Genomic DNA, 20,513 nt, shown 5'->3' on the forward strand with positions numbered 1-20,513 from the left:
ATCTAAAATATTGAATCAGAAGACACAAGTTGTATGTCACCCTAGCCTAGCCCAATATAATAACAAATAAAAATAAAAAGTCTAACAGCATTAGTGGACTAGATTTTTTTTCACAACAATTTTAATATTTAAGTAATGACTAAAGGTCTCTTGAATTACTTTTTAGATTAAGTAAGCATAGTTTCTGATTGACTGAACACACCTGATCCAGGTGACCAGCAATTACAGCAGCGGGATCCTCACGAGGATCAGGGTTAGAGATCACTGAAGGTTCAAGCAAATTCACTGTCACGTGTGTTCAGATCTTCGTGGGGCAGCAGCTCCTCTCTCAGTCTCTGGCGGCTCAGAGTCTGAGTGGAGCCACAAAGACAGAGGCAGCAGCTCAGAACCCCGTGTTATAAGAAAATGGGTATGAAAGAATACCGTGGGGTTTTTGTACCGACATTTTTTTCTCTAACAGAAGTTCAATAATGTTAGTAAAAAATAAAATAAAAAACAATAAAAAAGGGGCACAAGGGCACTTTTGAATACAAGACTAGGACAGGTGCTTGAGAATCCTTAAGAGCCAATGTGTGTACATGACCGCCAAAAAGGATATCGCAGGTTAAGAAAATGGATGGATAGATGATTTAATGATGCATCCTAAACATTTTTTGACAAGAAATGCTATTATGCTTCTGCACAAATGAAACAATTACAAATAAAAATATTATGTCTACGTCTAAAAACGTTTGTAAAAAACTTCAGAACAAGATCTTTCCAACAATTAGGTAAAAAGTCTATAAGTCATGATTGTGTTGCTGTTTCAGTGGATCCGATCAGAGTTGTGGACAGAAGACTCCCAGCTTTAGTTGGATCGATGAAAAGGAAAGCCTCAACTGAAGAAAAACCTGATCAAAAAAGAGGAGGAGGATCACCAAGGCATGTAAATGTTTAATCTTTTATATGTTTAAACTTTTATATAAAAAACACAAAATTAAAACCAACTGGAGCCTATCCTCAGCCACCATAGGGCAAGGGTGGTCTACAAAAAAGGAAAAATAGGTTCAACCTGACTTTGCACAACAGTGACTGGGATATGTTCCAACAACCCATGACCCCAAGATGAAGTAAAAACTATATAATGCCCTGGATTTTAAAAGCAATTCCGACACCATGCATTGTGGTTTATATTCAACAATCCAGTGAGCATCGATATACACTGGATTTTTGCAGGGACTTCTGGGAAAATCTTTTTTTTATTCACTATATAATTGACCCTATAAAAATCAGCAATTCACTTTTTAAATATACCATCCATTCATCCATACATTTTCTATACCCATATTAATCTTTTTAAAATAGCAGGGTTGCTGGAGCCTATCCCAGCAACTGTTGTGCACAGGAAGGTACACTTTTGTATTTGTTTACAGTTTAGGTCTTTTGCAGGCAAGTTGTACGGTTGAACGGTGTTCCTTGTCCTTACCCAACATGGCTGGGATAGGCTCCAGCAACCCCGTGACCCTGGAAGGAAATAAGTGGGTTTGGAAAATGTATTGAAGAATGAAAATGTTGTTGTCCCCGTTGGGGGATGGGGGGGGGGGGGGGGGGGGGGGGGGGGGTTGAAGGCCAATGGTGGAGGGCGGGAGGGTGGGCCAACACTTTACTGAAAAGTGTCTGACCCCCCTTTTTAGAACTCCTCCACCAATACATTTACAGTTATCAATGTTTATTTCAATAGTATTTCAATTGCATATTCTATGGGGTCAAGTTAGGATGAGCTTTAAGGAAATGAAAAACAAGATTGTAAATTTGAAAAACAAAATAGAAAATTTGAAAATAACTTTAAACTACTTTTATTAAAAGTAAAATTGTACATTTAAAAAAAATCTTAAACTTGAAAGAAATATGGAAAATTTTGAAACAAATAATTGTAAATTTAAAAATGTACAATATATTTAAACCCAAGAATTTTACCAAAAATATAAAAGACTGTCTATATGTAACTTTACTTCTGTTTTTCGGTTGCGTCCGTATTTCCACCCTAACTACTATAAAAACTATATAGTACCCTGGATTTTAAAGGCAATTAGGACACCATGCATTGTAGTTTATATTCGCCAATCTAGTGAGCATCAATCCACACTGTTTTTTTGCAGAGACTTCTGGGAAATTTCTAGGGCACTGGATCTTGGAATTGTAGATTGGGACAGCACTACAAAATGGCGACCGCACTAGGTAAAGAATTCGGACACAACCTTCAAGTTTTCACTGCAGAGCCGATCCTATCTTTACGTGTGGGTGGGGCTTTGAGCTCATTGGTTACTAGGACATGAGTTCCCATCTACTGACAGAGGGGACTCCTTACTACACATTTTTTACACTTTTCTCAGACACACATGAACATTTTCACACTTTATTTTCTTGTTTGAACTCTCAAATTTTAAACCTTCATGTGAAGGACTGAAGAAATCTGTCGCTTTGAGATTTCTTCCATGCGTGTTCTTAAGTCGGGAGAATGACCAAAAAATGCGAACGGAATAAAATTAAGAGTTTTTATTGTCCCTAACAAAGAGCTCTAAACAAAATAAAACAGATCGATCTGGGTGCCTGAATCCAATGCCTGCAAAACGCAAAGAGTTACGTTCGAATTTACATGCAGCTTGTCTGGGGACCACGCTTCTTCCAAAGCATGGCCCTTTTAAGATGTGGTCAGAATCTCCTCCCCCAGAAGCATGATGGCGGCCGAATCTCCGCCTCTGGCCGCTCGGATTGGCTGACAGAGGAGCCCGCCTACTTCCTTCAGCCCATACTTGGAATCACAGCATCTGGTCTCTGCTCCACCTATGGTTCTCCATAGGTTTCAGGAACTTTCACCGCAGGGAGTCGATCCTAAAGCTTTATTCTCCACACGTGAACGGACGCCTGGAGAGGTTCCCATAGCTACAATCAGTCCCAGAGATGGTAATTTACGGTCCATGTCAACCTACAGCCCAGCCTTCCAAATGGCCTTAGAAGTGTCCCTGCAGGGGGTGAGCTTGGAGCTGAAGTCAAAACCTTCTCACATATGCAACTTAAGGAAGCTTCTTCAATTAGTAAAAGTACGGTTGGAGGTAGAGCGTTTAGTCACCAAGCCCCTGTTTTATGGAATAAACTCCCAGCTCATGTAAGAGAGGCCGACTCAGTTTCTACATTCAAAGCTAGACTGAAAACATTCCTCTTTGGACAGGCTTATTGTCAGACTAGTTAGTATTCAGAGATTATTTAACTTAATGTTAATTTGTTTAAATTAAACTTAATATTAACTATTTATTTTAAAAGGCTGCTAGAAGTTGAAGCTGTGGTAACTATGGTGCACTGGGGTTCTGTCCTCTTTCCTGTTTTTACTTCTACCCTTCCTCTCCTCTATTCTTGATCATAATTTATCATTTAGTTCTCCATGCCTCTGTTTGGTGCAGTGCGATTCATGTATTGTCCCTCTTTTCCTCTCCCCTCCTAGGGAGTGGGAGTGCTTCCAGACTCCAGTTGGCTCATCCGTGCTCCAGTTCCTGACCGTTTACCTCGCCTTTGCTCCTGCTCCTACACCTGGCTGTGGATCCTGCCTCTGGCTCATCTCTGGCTCGTCTCTGCTCTGTACCTGACCGAGTACCTCGCCTCTGCTCCTGCTCCTACACCTGGCTGTGGTTCCTGTCTCCGGCTCGACTCGCGCCTTTGACTGTCCCCACAACCACGGCTGGATGAAGCTCGTCTGCTGGACTTTTATATATGTAGTTGTAGATTTAGATAAGTTAATTCTTCTCTAAGATTTCTGGTAAATCGCCTGTCCGTCCTGGGGGAGGATCCCTCCTTCATGTGGGCACCCCTGAGGTTTCTTCGTTTTTTCCGGAATCCGTTTTTTTTGGGAGTTTTTCCTTACCGCGAAGGGGGGTCTAAGGGCAGGGATGCCAGTATAGCTTAGTCAGTTTGTTAGTTCATTTTAGTATTTTTCTATTGAACTCTTTGTATTCGTGATCCTTTTGATTTCATGTTTTACTTCGAAGCCCATCGAGACGACTGTTGTTGTGATTTTGGGCTATACAAATAAAATTGAATTGAATTGAATTGAATTCTTCAAAGTTCAAAGGGCGTTAAAGCACACACTTCAGCACATGACTAATCTTCAATGTAATAAAAAGTAAGACTGAAAACCCTGATGAAATGACAAAAAATATAAATTCCTTCACATGAAAACTAAGTCCAGTATTAGAATGAAAACAGGAATCTCATCTCAATGAAGACTTATGTAACTTTGGCAAGCTGCATGTGCCGCGTCTACGTAAGAGATTGATTGACAAGCTCAACAGCAAAGTCCCGTGGAAAAAAAATCAACCAAACTGGGACACCGCGAATGGAGAACAGCGATATAGCGAGGGAAAACTGTACAGTAGTCACAATGCTCTCCCAAACATATTAGGGTGAGGGGGTGGCGGGTTTAGCCTGCGATGCGCCTTCGGGGGGGGGGTACTTGGCATTGGTCCCCCTCCCATGGTTGCCGTATGGAGTGGGCCCCCCCTCTTTCGGTTTTATATGCACCTTAGACGTGTAGGGCCCTTGGTAGGGGGGGTTCTTGGACATCACTGCCAGCAAGCAGCAGATGTCCTCCTAGCACCCTACCCGCCAATTTTAACCGCACCTTAGAAATTTAGGGCCCCTCGGTGGGGAGGGTGAGGGGACATCACTGTGAGTAATCAGGAGATGTCCCCTCAGTGCCCTACCCGCCAATTTTAACTGCACCCCCCTTAGTACACACACCCCTCCCCCCTCAAGATATACATTCCAACATAAACACACACACATGCACACACACACCTCACAAACACACATACACGCACACACATTTTGCAAGGAAGGTGGGAACTAGGACCATCTGTCCCCTACCCCTTCCCTGCTGGGGGGTACGGGGCCCTTGGCAACGGCGGCCGTGTCCCCTGGGGGCCGGTTTCCTGGGCCCGGCGGTGCTCTCTTCGCGCGCGCGGGGGGCACATTGCACCTGAGCAGGAGGTGTCCGTGTTCCTGGGGGGTGGGTTCTGGTCCTTGCCCCTTAGCGCTGGGCCCCGCCAAATTTCCAACTGTGACCGAGCCTGGTCGGGCCATGTTTGCAACACCCCTTGTGGGCCCCCTTTTTCCCCGGGGTGCTCCCCTCCTGGGCGGGGGCGGCTGGCCCCTGCCTTGCTCCTCCCTGGACCAACCGTGGGCCAGGTGGGTGGCTGCCTGGAGGGCGGAGCGGGTCTCCCTTGGGGGGTCCTGGTTCGTACCTGGGGTTGGGGCGGGGGGATGCCCAGAACTCCTGGGTGGTGATGGGGTGCTCGTCTGGGGCTGTGGGCGCCCTTCTCGGGTGGGGCCCTGCGTTGGGCTCTCCCGGCGCGGCGGGGGGGCTGCTCTCCTGGTTGGGCTGGGGTGGCGCTCTCTTTACCCCCGTGCCTCCCTGCTCTCTGGGGGCCTCGCGGCGGTCCTGCTGGCCCTGGCTTGGGTGGCGGATTTGGTCGCCCGGGGGGCGTTTGTTCTCTGCCTGCGGCCGTGTGGCGTTGGGGGGTTCCGGCTGCCGCTGCAGCTGCGGCGGGGCTCTTGGTGTGGGGATGGCTGGGCGCTCTCCCTCCTTCTTTTCACAATCCACCATCCATTTTAGAAGAACATAAACACTCACCTGAGCACAGGTGTTAGCTCACCTTTGCACTAATAGTTAGCGTGATTGAATGAAATATCTCACACTAGTTGGTTTAAAGGCATAAGTATGCGTATGTGAACACTATCTGTTTTGTGTACATGTTGACATGTGGACATTTTCGCAGCTAGCAGGTGTGTTGATAACATTTGAGTGTGTGTGTGAACAAGCCCTGCCCTTTTTGTACTACATTTGAACCTTACCGTAATGATAAACAACCAATAAACTTGTTGCTTTATGCTGCTTCATGGTCTTATCTCCCCCTCCTATTATCACCTTCCTACCCCCCTTCCTAGTATGGTGCACCAGGGTTCTGTCCTGTATTCTCATCTACTTCTTCTCTCCTCCTCTCGTCTGTTCTTGATCATTTACTTATCATTCAGTTCTCCATGCCTCTGTTTGGTGCAGTGCGATTCATGCATTTTCCCTCTTTGTGATTCCATATTCCAGTTGGCTCGTCCATGCTCTTGAACCTGAGTGTGTACCTCATGTGTACCTCGTTTTGTGGCTCATCCCTGCTCCTACACTTGGTTGTGGACCCCACCTCTGGCTCATCTCGTCTCTGCCATACCCCAACTCATCTGGGTGAAGCCCATCAGCTGGACTATTTAAGCAGGCAGTTGTAGCGTTAGATACACGGAATCTTCTCTAAAAGTTATGGTGCATCGCTTTCCGTCACTCTGACCAGGCTTCCTTCTCTGATTTGTGGCACCCGCGCTCCTCTCTTAACATCTGTATAGGCTTTTGATGCTCTCTGTTTTGAGGTAACACGGGTACGTAGTTTTTTCTCTGATGGAAAAGGAGAAGTACTTGCCGGTCCTATGTCCATTTTTGTGCGTATCTTCCTGTTGAAGATGAGTTCATACGGTGACACTCCTGTGGTGCTGTGTGGAGTAGCACGGTAAGTGAGCAAGAAGTTCTGTATGAAGGGCTTCCACTGCTTCCTCTCCTGCTCTGCTGTAAGGAGTGTTTCTTTTAGAACGCGGTTCCAGCGCTCAATTGCTCCGTTTGCTTGAGGGTAATATAAAGACACCTTCCTGTGTTTGATGTCTCTCACTGCTAGGAAGTCTGCAAACTCGGTGGAGGTAAATTGTGTCCCATTGTCACTAATCAGTTCTGTAGGATTGCCAAACCTGGAAAATATTGTAGACAGGAATGTGGTGATTGCACTGGTTGTGATGGAAGGAGTAAACGCCACCTCTGGCCATTTGGTGTAGTAGTCGATCAGTGTTATTGCATAGCGGCAGTCCCCAGCTGCAGAGTCAAATGGACCGACGATGTCAATCCTCACTTTCTGCCATGGAGCATCTGGAAATGGAATTGGGTGAAGCGGTGCAGGATGTATTTTGGCACTTTTATCATTCAGCTGGCATGTCACACATGCTTTTATGGTCTCCTCCACACACAAGTCCATATGTGGCCACCAGTACAGGTCTCGCAGCCTCTGCTTGGTGCGGACGACGCCCTGGTGGGTTTCATGTGCCAGATTAATAATCTGCTTTCTCACTACTACAGGAACTAACCGATGGTAAGGGCCTCTGTAAACTATTACCTCTTCCACGGACAGTTCATCTCGAACAGCAAACTAAGGTTGGAGCATAGCAGGTAACGATTGTGCTGTTTTAGGCCATCCTTGCTTCATCTGCTCTCTCAGGGCGGTCAGTTCTGGACATACCTGACACGCTGCAGTAAAGTCTTTCACTGTGAGGGCTTTCAGTTCTGTATCCAGGAGAGCCAACAGCTCAGGCTCCACCACTGGTTCTGCATTCTCGACTGAAGGAAGAGGCAATCTGGAGAGACAGTCAGCAGCATAATTTTGTGCACCAGCTCGATATTCCACATCATATGTGAAACACAAAAGTCTAGCTGACCAACACAGGCCAAGGCCTCTTTCTCGACAATGGAGTATTTCCTTTCTGCGGGAGTGAGGGAGCGTGACGCAAAAGCAACTGTTCGCTCTGTTTTGTCAGGATGAAGCTGTGTTAGAATAGCTCCCAATCCATAATCTGAAGCATCTGTAGCCACAATAGTTGGGAAGCTGGGCTCAAAAACTGCTAATGCAGAACTGTTGATGATGCGAGTCTTCACTGCATCAAAACTAGCCTGTGCCTCTGAAGTCCACTTGAATGTGTCAGTGTGCAGGCATGCTCTCATAGGCTCCACCAAGGATGCATAATTTGTCACAAATTTTGCATACCACGCAGTAAGTCCCAGGAATGAGCGCAGAGTAGTGGCGTCGCTCGGTGCTGGAGCTTCTGCAATAGCCTTCAGGTGATCCTCATTAGGCAGCAAACCTTTGGCTGAAATGACATGCCCAAGGAACTGCAAGCTCTTCTGGTTAAAATGGCATTTCTCCATATTAAGCTGGAGACCAGCTTCATTAAGTGCAGCTAGAACTGCTTTGAGGTTGCAATCATGTTCTTGCTGGTCCCTGCCATAAACAATCACGTCATCCAGGTAGTTCTGGACTCCTTTTAAGCCTTTCAACACCAGGGACATGAGCTTGGAGAATGCATTTGGGGCTGAACACAGCCCATAAGGGACTCGACGAAACCTGAACAGTCCTTCATGTGTTATGAACGCAGTTATGTCACAGCTCTCTTCTGCCAGCAACACCTGATGATAAGCATTTGCAAAGTCAATAGTGGAGAAAATTGTAGCTCCATACATGTTTGAAAAAATATCATCCGTATGTGGAAGAGGATGACTGTCCATCACTATTGCCTTATTTGACTCACGATAATCCACACACATTCTCACTTTCCCATTTTTTCTTAGTGTCACTACAATGGGAGACACCCAGGGAGAGGCATCAATCCTCTCTGACTTCCATCTCCAACAGCCTCTCAATTTCACAAGAGACATCTTGTCTGACTGAGACCGGAAGCCTTCTGAGCTTTTGTTGGACAGGTTGAACATCCTCTCTGATCTTCACTTTATGAATAAAACCTTTTGCAAGACCCAGCTTTTCAGCTGCTGCTCCAGTTTTAATCTCGGCTATTGGAGCTGTAGATGAAGTCACTGTCTGTGAAGAAGCTGCTTCAGGAAGTACTGCATTGTTGTCAATGGTGAGCCTCAGCGCTCTAAACAAGTCCAATCCTAGCAAAGCTGTGCCTGTTTTCACCACATACAGTGTAGCTGGTACTTTAGCATTAGCATGCTTCACTGTAGCTGGGAAACAGCCTAGCACGGGGACTTTGGACTTAGTGTATGTCACTAGCCTTGAAGCTGGCTCAGAAAGTGAGACATCACTGAAGTGCTCTCTGTAGAGATGCTCAGGGATAATTGATACAGCAGAACCTGTGTCCACTACTAATGCAGCAGAGCATGAAGCTGACTGTGTACTTATGGTCACTGTACAGGTAATCTTTTGATCGACTAGCTCATCTTGTAACATCAGTACTGTATTCATTTCAAGAACAACCACTTCTCCCACCTTAGCTGTAGCTTTGGACTTACACACACGGGCAAAATGTCCAGTTTTGCAGCAGTTTCGGCAGGTCACTTTGCGTGCAGGGCAGTCTGGAGCGTTGGCAAGATGAGCTGAAGAGCCACATCTAAAACAACACCGGTCCCGTTTAGATGCTGCTCCAGGCTCGTTTGGTTTATTGCTCCTTACTTTGGGTGGGTGTTTTGGCTTTGCAGTCATGACGTGCACCGGAGCCTCCGGGGGTGATGCGAGAGTCTGTGCGTGTCCTATTGCCGACTCCACTTGAGACGCCATCTTTACTGCCATGTCCAGTGTAAGCGTTCCCTCCGTTTTCACCAACAATTTCTCCCGTATTCTCGGACAACTAGCATGCTCGATGAGCTGATCCCGTATGATCTCGTCCGTATTTTCAGCAAACTCACAAGTCGTCGCCAGCTCACGCAGTGCGCCCACATATTCAGCAACAGTCTCATGCGGTCTCTGCAGCCGGTGTCTGAACTTGTGTCGCTCCACCACCACGTTGATTGCTGGTGTGAAGTGTTTTTTCAATGCAGCTACGGCTGAGTCAAAACTTGCACCTCCGTCCTTCAGCGTGTAGAAGATGCGTTGTCCTTCCGTTCCCAGGCAATGTAGAAGCAGCGCGCGTTTACGCTTGTCGGGCCACTCATCCCCCTCTGCGCCGATAGCAAGCAGGTAGTTGGAAAACATTTTCATCCACATCTCGAATGGAATCACATGTTGTCCGGCGGACTGTAGAAACAACGCAGGGCAGGGGACAAGATTCGCCATCCTCGTCGCCAATTTGTTTTATTCTTGTAGAAGTAATCCTCAGATTTGCACAGAAATCAGGACGTGACTCAGAATCCTTTCCCGCTATATTCTTTAATGCTTCCTCTTCACAACGTAACATACAGAACTCAGTCAGTCACACAACGCGCCCTCTAGTGTTGTGGTGGAGCAATTGAATACACAACACCCTCCTTCATGTGGACACCCCTGAGGTTTTTTTTTTTCCAGAAAAACCCCCGTTATGGTCTAAAACAGAAAAGAAGCTTAAAGTGCCTGAAATAAAAAATTTGTCATTCCTTATTTAAACTAGAAACATTTTGACCAACTGAACCACTTGATGCTGAGAAAAATAATTCAATCAATAAATAATATTAAATGTAAATTGATCTGAAATATTAACACAGCAGCACCAACATATTTAACGTTTTTAGTCTGAAGAAATAGCTAAAAAAGATTGAGCAGAATTTTTTTCTAAATGATCGATTATTTATTTGATTTAATTTGATTTATTTCAAGCATTGTAGTCAAAGCAATACAACATTTACACATATTTATCAAACTCATTGCAGAAATGATGAAATGCATAGATTAAAAAGACAGAAAATAAAACAAAACAAAAACGTCACTTAAATCACATTTGCTTAGTTAAATATACTGATCATTAACTAAAGTATAAGTAAAGCTTGATTTATTGCTTGAAAAGGAGTGGGAAGAAGCAAGTTTATATAATCCCACCCCTACTTATCTCATCACTTTATGATCTCATAAAGTGCAGCTGTTTTCCTGCATTACCTGCTGTCTTTATGTCAAAAACTGACACCAACTAAATGACAGGCAGACAAAGAATACATTTAGGGAAAATAAAGACACGTCATCAAAATGTCTACAATAGTTAATAAAGAATGACATTATTAGCATGAGCTGAATAATCTAAAGGCAGGTGATGATCCTGGTGTTGTGAAACAGAGGCAGAGGCAGCGCTCCGCATGCGCCGTTCAACCTGGCAGCCTGAGCCCACTATCCCTCCCCTCTCCTTCTCACACATGCGAGCCGCGTGTGACAGGAGCAGCTGCAGGGACGGCAGTTCACAGTTTCAAGCTGTTACAAACTCTGTGATATAACAGATAATAGCAGTGGCGCAGATTCTTTTTCCAAGCACTGAGCCCCACAGGCTCCCTTTTGCGCCCAGAGCAATTGCCCGTATTACCTGTGCCTAAAACCGCTACTACTGCGTGCCCCCCCTGGCATCGCATCACCCCACTAATTGAGAAGCACTGGTCTAAGGGCAGGGATGCCCAGTTTAGCTTAGTCTGTTCAGCTGAGTTTAGCCATTAGCTACTGAAATCTATGACTTCATGTTCTTTATGATTACATGTTTCTTATATAATTACCAGTGTGAAGCCCATTGAGATGACTATTGTTGTAATATTGTGCTATAATAAATAAAATTGAGTTGAATTTAATTGAATATATATATGAATTGACCTATGTTTCATAGGTCAATTGGCAACTTTAAATTGTCCCTAGGTGTGAGTGTGAGAGTGAATGGGTGTGTGATTGAGGCCCTGCGACAGACTGGCGAACAGTCCAGGGTACAACCTGGACTGTTCGCCCACAAGTGGCCAGGATAGGCTCTGGCAGACCCGTGACCCCAAAAGGGATAAAACGGTAGAAAATGAATGAATGAATGAATGCATGCATGCATGAATGAATGAATGAATGAATGAATGAATGAATGAATGAATATATATGAACATAGTTTACTCTGAAAGTGTTAACCCTTGTGCTATCCTATGACCCCACCCTTACATTGACGTGTTCTCCCTACCATGACAAAGGTGGATAAAGATGGAGAGAATTTCATGTAATCCATGGACACCAGTGAAGATCACAAATCATTGAAGAAAAAAGGTTCAGTGCACTGTCTTGTGGGGTCTAGATGACCCAACTCCCAATGTCAAAGTGCCTAGGATAGCACAAGGGTTAAATAAAGAAGGCACTACATTCCTCAGACTGGGACCACTACATCTGCGTCAGGACTCCGACCAGAGAGCACAGGACAAGAGAAATGGTTTGAGCTTTTTATCTGGTGTTTTCTTCGGTTTTACAGAGCTCACAGCTTTGCGACATGTAGCATGTCTCACCCTCCCTCCCTCTGTTTCCGTAAGACCCCGCTTGTCCACAGACATGCCTGTACAGAATACACTAAACAGTGCGGAATTTATAAACGAAAGGCTTAAGAGAAGCATAATATATGACCTCTAAAATGTGCGTACTGACCTCAAATTGATTTTTTGTGGTACATTGGAAGTGTTTAATAATTTGTCCAAAATGCTGAAATTTGGTAAAATACCAAGCTACACCGCTTGATGGATTATTGAAGCATTACAGGTACTGTAGTCAGGTGCCTGGCATAGCTAGATGGACTTTGATTCAACTGTTTGTGGTTAAGATGAACAAAGTTTGACTTGTCTGTTTTGTTTTGTTGCTGCACAGTCTAAAAATGGGTAAATTTTCAGAATTAAATACTTTTTTTATCTTTTATCAGTTAGAGAACCACAAAGGATTCAAGGAGTCTCAGGTTGCAGACCCCTAGTCTAAACAATTATGGGTGATTTGACTGACCACATTTATTCATCATGGTTTTATCAACAAAGTTAAAGACCCGCTCCAAAGGAAATCACGTTTTTGGTGTTTTTACCAACAAACATTTTACTCATAATTAAAGACATGTACAAAATATATACATAAGCAAAATAATGTAAGACTAAAACTGTTTTTTGAGTATGTCTTTATGATTGATTGATCAGGAGCAGAAGAAACTCGCCGTTTAAAAAAGCATACAGTTGTAACGCTGGAGCTGCCATGGACGGGCCAAAGTTTTTCTGCTCTGCTCCAATTCTGATGCATGCACTTGCAGACAAAAAGATCCCTTAATGTCTTGAATTTCTTTCTCTGAGCTGGTATCTGCCTCAAAACTGCGTGGCTGGATAGCTCCAATATTGCTCGCCGTTTTTGTTGCACCGTTAATGTTAGCTTGGAGCTGTGAGGAGCTGTAAACTAGTAGGAGATTGTAAACAAATGGATGACAGGAGGGGTGGCGGGCGTACTTCCACACCGACTTCCACAACTGAATTTCTATTGAACTCCTGCCGCTCTGCAGAAACTCTGAAAACAGCACAGGTTTTTTGATTTTGGTAAAAGTCAACATAATCATAATTAAATATGACTGGAAACGCTTTTGCAATTGAAAAGATAATCGAAACAGGACTTTAAGTCATTCTATAAGTCCAAGTAAAAAGTCAGTCCACAGTTGTAGACTTGAGTATGTCGACTAAAAAATGGAATCAGGACCTTTCTGAACAGAGCAGGAGATCTAGAAAAATGAGATCAATCTTGACGTAGCAGCTGTTTGAAGAGGGTTCTTCAGATTCAGTCTCTAAGCTCCTGTACTATAGCAGGCTGTCTAAATAGTGTGCAGCTACGGGGCTTGACGTGTTGTTGAAGCTTCCTTGTTGCATCACTAGACATCTCCCACTGCACTGCATCCATTGATTAAAGTCCCACTCTGATCATCTTTTAATCTAATTTAAAAGTGTTCCTACAGTGGTCTTTTACTTATAATTATGCAGTTTTAGCCGTTTTTATTTCTGTGTAGGGGTTATTTATTTTTAATCAATGAACGAATCAATCAACGTTTAATCAATGAATCAATATCTATTCCTACTATCCAACCAGATCGATCTGAGTAAGACAAGTTTTAGTCAGATTAACCTATACCATAAAAAAAATTATTTGAAAGTGAGATAAATTGCTTATTGATCTTGGAAAATACAATTTGGATCCAGGTACAGTATGTTTATTTTACTAAAACATAAAAATGACTATCACAGCAGACAACACGTGATGGCAACATAAAATGATCCAACCATCCTTACAGTCCAATATGTGTAAACAGAATTTTGCTAAGACATGTGACCATGCAGCAAATGTGTCAAACTCAAGGAGCCACATCCAGCCTAACGAGTAATTATTTCCAGTCGGCGAGATTATTTTTTGTTAATGTCGCGGTAATATGTAGTGGTCTGTACTGGTAACATTAACTACAGATCCCAAAATGCATGTCAGCTGCCTTGCCAAACACTTGTTAGGCAGTGTCTCCATCTGAATAGTTTTGTCAACTATTGGGCAAAAATTGCTTTGGGTGAGTGGACAATTTGGGCAGCTTTGTGGTTAGTGTATGGTTACTTATTGAAGTAAGTCTCAGCAGGGAAGAGCGATCAGACAAGGTGAGCCTTTCCCTCAACCTAGCAGCCTCACCTTTGTCAGCAACTAAGTTAGGGATCTACGTTATTGTTCTATATTTGCAGATATTAATCCATTTTACATCAGTTTTTCCCCCTCAACTGCAAAATATCCACTTCCAACATCTAGCTTCCACATTAGAGTCAAACTATTTCACATTAAGTTGCAAGTTGTTATATTCAGAATCTTCCGTTTCAGCCTCAAATACTGGTTCCTCCTTTTGTTCCAAAGTAATCAGCTCTACCGTTAATTTTGAGCGGTAGCCTTTTGTTTGCGCAAGTTTTTAGTACATTTGGGGAAGGTCTTCCAACAATTGCAGGAAAAGAAAAAATTCTAAAGCTATAAGAATCAGATTTATTGAAGAAGGCTGAAGGACACAGTCTGGTTGCTGCTGGCGGCGTCGGACACAGTCTGGTTGCTGCTGGCGGCGTCGGACACAGTCTGGTTGCTGCTGGCGGCGTCGGACACAGTCTGGTTGCTGCTGGCGGCGTCGGACACAGTCTGGTTGCTGCTGGCGGCGTCGGACACAGTCTGGTTGCTGCTGGCGGCGTCGGACACAGTCTGGTTGCTGCTGGCGGCGTCGGACACAGTCTGGTTGCTGCTGGCGGCGTCGGACACAGTCTGGTTGCTGCTGGCGGCGTCGGACACAGTCTGGTTGCTGCTGGCGGCGTCGGACACAGTCTGGTTGCTGCTGGCGGCGTCGGACACAGTCTGGTTGCTGCTGGCGGCGTCGGACACAGTCTGGTTGCTGCTGGCGGCGTCGGACACAGTCTGGTTGCTGCTGGCGGCGTCGGACACAGTCTGGTTGCTGCTGGCGGCGTCGGACACAGTCTGGTTGCTGCTGGCGGCGTCGGACACAGTCTGGTTGCTGCTGGCGGCGTCGGACACAGTCTGGTTGCTGCTGGCGGCGTCGGACACAGTCTGGTTGCTGCTGGCGGCGTCGGACACAGTCTGGTTGCTGCTGGCGGCGTCGGACACAGTCTGGTTGCTGCTGGCGGCGTCGGACACAGTCTGGTTGCTGCTGGCGGCGTCGGACACAGTCTGGTTGCTGCTGGCGGCGTCGGACACAGTCTGGTTGCTGCTGGCGGCGTCGGACACAGTCTGGTTGCTGCTGGCGGCGTCGGACACAGTCTGGTTGCTGCTGGCGGCGTCGGACACAGTCTGGTTGCTGCTGGCGGCGTCGGACACAGTCTGGTTGCTGCTGGCGGCGTCGGACACAGTCTGGTTGCTGCTGGCGGCGTCGGACACAGTCTGGTTGCTGCTGGCGGCGTCGGACACAGTCTGGTTGCTGCTGGCGGCGTCGGACACAGTCTGGTTGCTGCTGGCGGCGTCGGACACAGTCTGGTTGCTGCTGGCGGCGTCGGACACAGTCTGGTTGCTGCTGGCGGCGTCGGACACAGTCTGGTTGCTGCTGGCGGCGTCGGACACAGTCTGGTTGCTGCTGGCGGCGTCGGACACAGTCTGGTTGCTGCTGGCGGCGTCGGACACAGTCTGGTTGCTGCTGGCGGCGTCGGACACAGTCTGGTTGCTGCTGGCGGCGTCGGACACAGTCTGGTTGCTGCTGGCGGCGTCGGACACAGTCTGGTTGCTGCTGGCGGCGTCGGACACAGTCTGGTTGCTGCTGGCGGCGTCGGACACAGTCTGGTTGCTGCTGGCGGCGTCGGACACAGTCTGGTTGCTGCTGGCGGCGTCGGACACAGTCTGGTTGCTGCTGGCGGCGTCGGACACAGTCTGGTTGCTGCTGGCGGCGTCGGACACAGTCTGGTTGCTGCTGGCGGCGTCGGACACAGTCTGGTTGCTGCTGGCGGCGTCGGACACAGTCTGGTTGCTGCTGGCGGCGTCGGACACAGTCTGGTTGCTGCTGGCGGCGTCGGACACAGTCTGGTTGCTGCTGGCGGCGTCGGACACAGTCTGGTTGCTGCTGGCGGCGTCGGACACAGTCTGGTTGCTGCTGGCGGCGTCGGACACAGTCTGGTTGCTGCTGGCGGCGTCGGACACAGTCTGGTTGCTGCTGGCGGCGTCGGACACAGTCTGGTTGCTGCTGGCGGCGTCGGACACAGTCTGGTTGCTGCTGGCGGCGTCGGACACAGTCTGGTTGCTGCTGGCGGCGTCGGACACAGTCTGGTTGCTGCTGGCGGCGTCGGACACAGTCTGGTTGCTGCTGGCGGCGTCGGACACAGTCTGGTTGCTGCTGGCGGCGTCGGACACAGTCTGGTTGCTGCTGGCGGCGTCGGACACAGTCTGGTTGCTGCTGGCGGCGTCGGACACAGTCTGGTTGCTGCTGGCGGCGTCGGACACAGTCTGGTTGCTGCTGGCGGCGTCGGACACAGTCTGGTTGCTGCTGGCGGCGTCGGACACAGTCTGGTTGCTGCTGGCGGCGTCGGACACAGTCTGGTTGCTGCTGGCGGCGTCGGACACAGTCTGGTTGCTGCTGGCGGCGTCGGACACAGTCTGGTTGCTGCTGGCGGCGTCGGACACAGTCTGGTTGCTGCTGGCGGCGTCGGACACAGTCTGGTTGCTGCTGGCGGCGTCGGACACAGTCTGGTTGCTGCTGGCGGCGTCGGACACAGTCTGGTTGCTGCTGGCGGCGTCGGACACAGTCTGGTTGCTGCTGGCGGCGTCGGACACAGTCTGGTTGCTGCTGGCGGCGTCGGACACAGTCTGGTTGCTGCTGGCGGCGTCGGACACAGTCTGGTTGCTGCTGGCGGCGTCGGACACAGTCTGGTTGCTGCTGGCGGCGTCGGACACAGTCTGGTTGCTGCTGGCGGCGTCGGACACAGTCTGGTTGCTGCTGGCGGCGTCGGACACAGTCTGGTTGCTGCTGGCGGCGTCGGACACAGTCTGGTTGCTGCTGGCGGCGTCGGACACAGTCTGGTTGCTGCTGGCGGCGTCGGACACAGTCTGGTTGCTGCTGGCGGCGTCGGACACAGTCTGGTTGCTGGCGGCGTCGGACACAGTCTGGTTGCTGGCGGCGTCGGACACAGTCTGGTTGCTGGCGGCGTCGGACACAGTCTGGTTGCTGGCGGCGTCGGACACAGTCTGGTTGCTGGCGGCGTCGGACACAGTCTGGTTGCTGGCGGCGTCGGACACAGTCTGGTTGCTGGCGGCGTCGGACACAGTCTGGTTGCTGGCGGCGTCGGACACAGTCTGGTTGCTGGCGGCGTCGGACACAGTCTGGTTGCTGGCGGCGTCGGACACAGTCTGGTTGCTGGCGGCGTCGGACACAGTCTGGTTGCTGGCGGCGTCGGACACAGTCTGGTTGCTGGCGGCGTCGGACACAGTCTGGTTGCTGGCGGCGTCGGACACAGTCTGGTTGCTGGCGGCGTCGGACACAGTCTGGTTGCTGGCGGCGTCGGACACAGTCTGGTTGCTGGCGGCGTCGGACACAGTCTGGTTGCTGGCGGCGTCGGACACAGTCTGGTTGCTGGCGGCGTCGGACACAGTCTGGTTGCTGGCGGCGTCGGACACAGTCTGGTTGCTGGCGGCGTCGGACACAGTCTGGTTGCTGGCGGCGTCGGACACAGTCTGGTTGCTGGCGGCGTCGGACACAGTCTGGTTGCTGGCGGCGTCGGACACAGTCTGGTTGCTGGCGGCGTCGGACACAGTCTGGTTGCTGGCGGCGTCGGACACAGTCTGGTTGCTGGCGGCGTCGGACACAGTCTGGTTGCTGGCGGCGTCGGACACAGTCTGGTTGCTGGCGGCGTCGGACACAGTCTGGTTGCTGGCGGCGTCGGACACAGTCTGGTTGCTGGCGGCGTCGGACACAGTCTGGTTGCTGGCGGCGTCGGACACAGTCTGGTTGCTGGCGGCGTCGGACACAGTCTGGTTGCTGGCGGCGTCGGACACAGTCTGGTTGCTGGCGGCGTCGGACACAGTCTGGTTGCTGGCGGCGTCGGACACAGTCTGGTTGCTGGCGGCGTCGGACACAGTCTGGTTGCTGGCGGTGTCGGACAGTACTATACGCGCTGCTCTGGCAACGAGAGCCACAGCTTCCACCTCATTGGTTTCCAGTTGTACTAACAAAATGAAATTGGACTTTAGAATTTTTTACATTTTTTTTAATTATAGTATTAATATTTTTTTGCTCTTGTATATTTAATAGAGAAACCAAACCACATGTTTCTTCTCCAACTCACCTTTAACCAGATTTTCCAACCTGGAATCCAATGACTGTTGAAGATCAAGGCCACGCTCTAAAGCCAAATCTTTTGGGGGAGGAAACAGAGGGGAAGTAGTAAACATCCACTAATAATTTTCAGTTCATATTTCTTAGCATTAATTCTCACCAGCTTTTCTTCCCATCTTTTTATGGTCTGCATCCTGGGTTTTTCTAGCAAAAGGTAAACTTAAACTTAAACCTACAGAGAATGACAGTTTAAAGAAGGTTAAATGTTTGTTCTGATGATTTTTGAAAGACAAATTTCAATCTGCAGTATAACAAATCCTTCAAATAAAGCTACAAACCTTTGCTAAAGAAAACAGCCAAAACACAAAGGGCCACAAACGACTCAGCTCCCATCTTTCCAGACTCTGAATGAGAAGCCAACAAACAAGAGGAGCTTAAAAAAGTTCCTCCTGCAGGAAACACAGCTGCTGTTCATTACAGCTGATTGTCTTTCTCCTCAGATCAGCTGGACTCACATTTTGATTGACACACCTGAGATGAAACCTCAGAATTTAGGGATTACCTTGTTAGTTCATAATTTTATTAGGTTAAGATAAAAGCTTGGTAATGTCGCATCAAGTCAACAAAAATAAAAAAGATGTTCCCCAAATCTTTGTTTAAAAAGTTCACTTTGTTAAGGAATCAAACTGTTTACTCGGAAGAAAATGATGTCATTTGACACTAATATGAAAACTCCTGTGAAATAAGGACATTGAAGCTCCTCAGAATTTGTTTGTAGAACATTTGGTCTTCATTTTTATATAAATCTCAGAATTCTAACAGCCTCTGTTCCAGGACCTTTGTGTTACAGTGATGCATGTTCAGCAAAGATCATAAAAAGAGCCGAACTGTTGTGATCCGTGAGCAGACAGTCAAAGACAAACCTTCCTGTCATTCCAAACTCCTTTGTCCTCAAAGACTAAAGATCAAACTTTTATTCACCTAAAACCATCACATCTTTGTTGAATGTTAGAAAAGTTCCTGTCAGTATGAAGTTTACAATGAAGATTACAATTTACATGTGAGCGCCCTCTAGTGGAGATTAAAACCAATTATATGAGGCAGATTTTTCACATTTTAGGACATTAAGTCACATTATAACAGATCTGTACAACTTTGTAAAATCTATTCACATATGATTGATTGTAAATTTGAAAATGTGGGTAAAATATCAAGAAAATGCAAACAATTTGAAAAGAATAGTTTAGATTAAATCCCCTAAAGACTAAAGGCATTTTACCATGCAGTATATAGTCAAATCACCATGATGGATTTCATAGTTCTATGCCCAATGTAATTATAAAATATTATTTGACCTTGATCTCTAAGTCCTTTAGGTTGCTGCCAGCAACCAGTCCTTTAGAAAAAAAGTATTTTTTCTGGACCTGCTGCTGAAGCTGGATTGGTTGTAAAGGATGTCTTGGGGAGTGAAAGAGTAGCCATGATTCCTGCCTCAAGTCAGGCTTATGATCTGGAAAACCACATCTATAAGGAATTGCATCAAACACTTGTACAACTCCAAACATGAATGTTCATTTAATCCAAACTGCAGTTTAAAATGTTCATATTAGATTTGCTTTATTTAAGGGTTGGTCTTTAGTGGTTCCATGTTTCCCATTTTAAGCTTTAAAGAGTTCTTAACAAAGTTTGATGCTGACATTTTCAAAGCTTTTGTTGTGAAAATAAGCAAAATAGTTTCATGGCAATGCGGTATATTTATTATAAACTTAACATGAATACCGTTTTCAACAACAGAAACAAAGAAACAGTTGTGGATTTTACTTTATGGGCTTCTTCATGCAATCAATCAAATGTAACATTCAATTCAGCATTTAGCCAGCGTACCTGTCAGTCACATTTATTAGATGAATCAAAGCATTTTGGAAAAGTCTGTTTATGGTTAACAACTGTATCAAAAAGGGTAATGTCAGAGAAAGTCTGTCCACATCACTGCTCAGCATCACGTCTGTCGTGATCTGTTGAGAACAGATCCACTTAAGAGGAAGATTCCCGGGTAAGGGACCCCAGTTTCTGCTCATACATGCTTGCAGCTTCCTCAGCACTGGACTCCAGCTCCACTGAAATCCCTGAAAGAAAGAAAAAATCCCCGACAGAAAACCATCAGCTGTTGCTGGTCTGTCATT

The 20,513-nt window shown here is 47.0% G+C and overlaps 1 protein-coding gene across 1 annotated transcript; it reads right to left on the bottom strand.

Annotated features, from left to right (window-relative positions):
* Window positions 1-14,544: 14,544 nt before the first annotated feature.
* Window positions 14,545-18,816, bottom strand: LOC144996573 (uncharacterized). The gene is made up of 4 exons (XM_078956176.1): window positions 18,669-18,816; window positions 18,491-18,562; window positions 18,341-18,409; window positions 14,545-18,220 (listed from the first exon to the last, which is right to left on the bottom strand). The coding sequence occupies exons 1-4, from the start codon at window positions 18,721-18,723 to the stop codon at window positions 14,559-14,561; spliced, it is 3,858 nt and encodes a 1,285-aa protein (XP_078812302.1). The 5' UTR covers window positions 18,724-18,816; the 3' UTR covers window positions 14,545-14,558.
* Window positions 18,817-20,513: the final 1,697 nt, after the last annotated feature.

Source organism: Oryzias latipes, chromosome 12 (genome assembly GCF_053564925.1).
Source record: "Oryzias latipes strain Hd-rR chromosome 12, Olatipes_Hd-rR_3.1".
NCBI classification, from domain to species: domain Eukaryota; kingdom Metazoa; phylum Chordata; class Actinopteri; order Beloniformes; family Adrianichthyidae; genus Oryzias; species Oryzias latipes.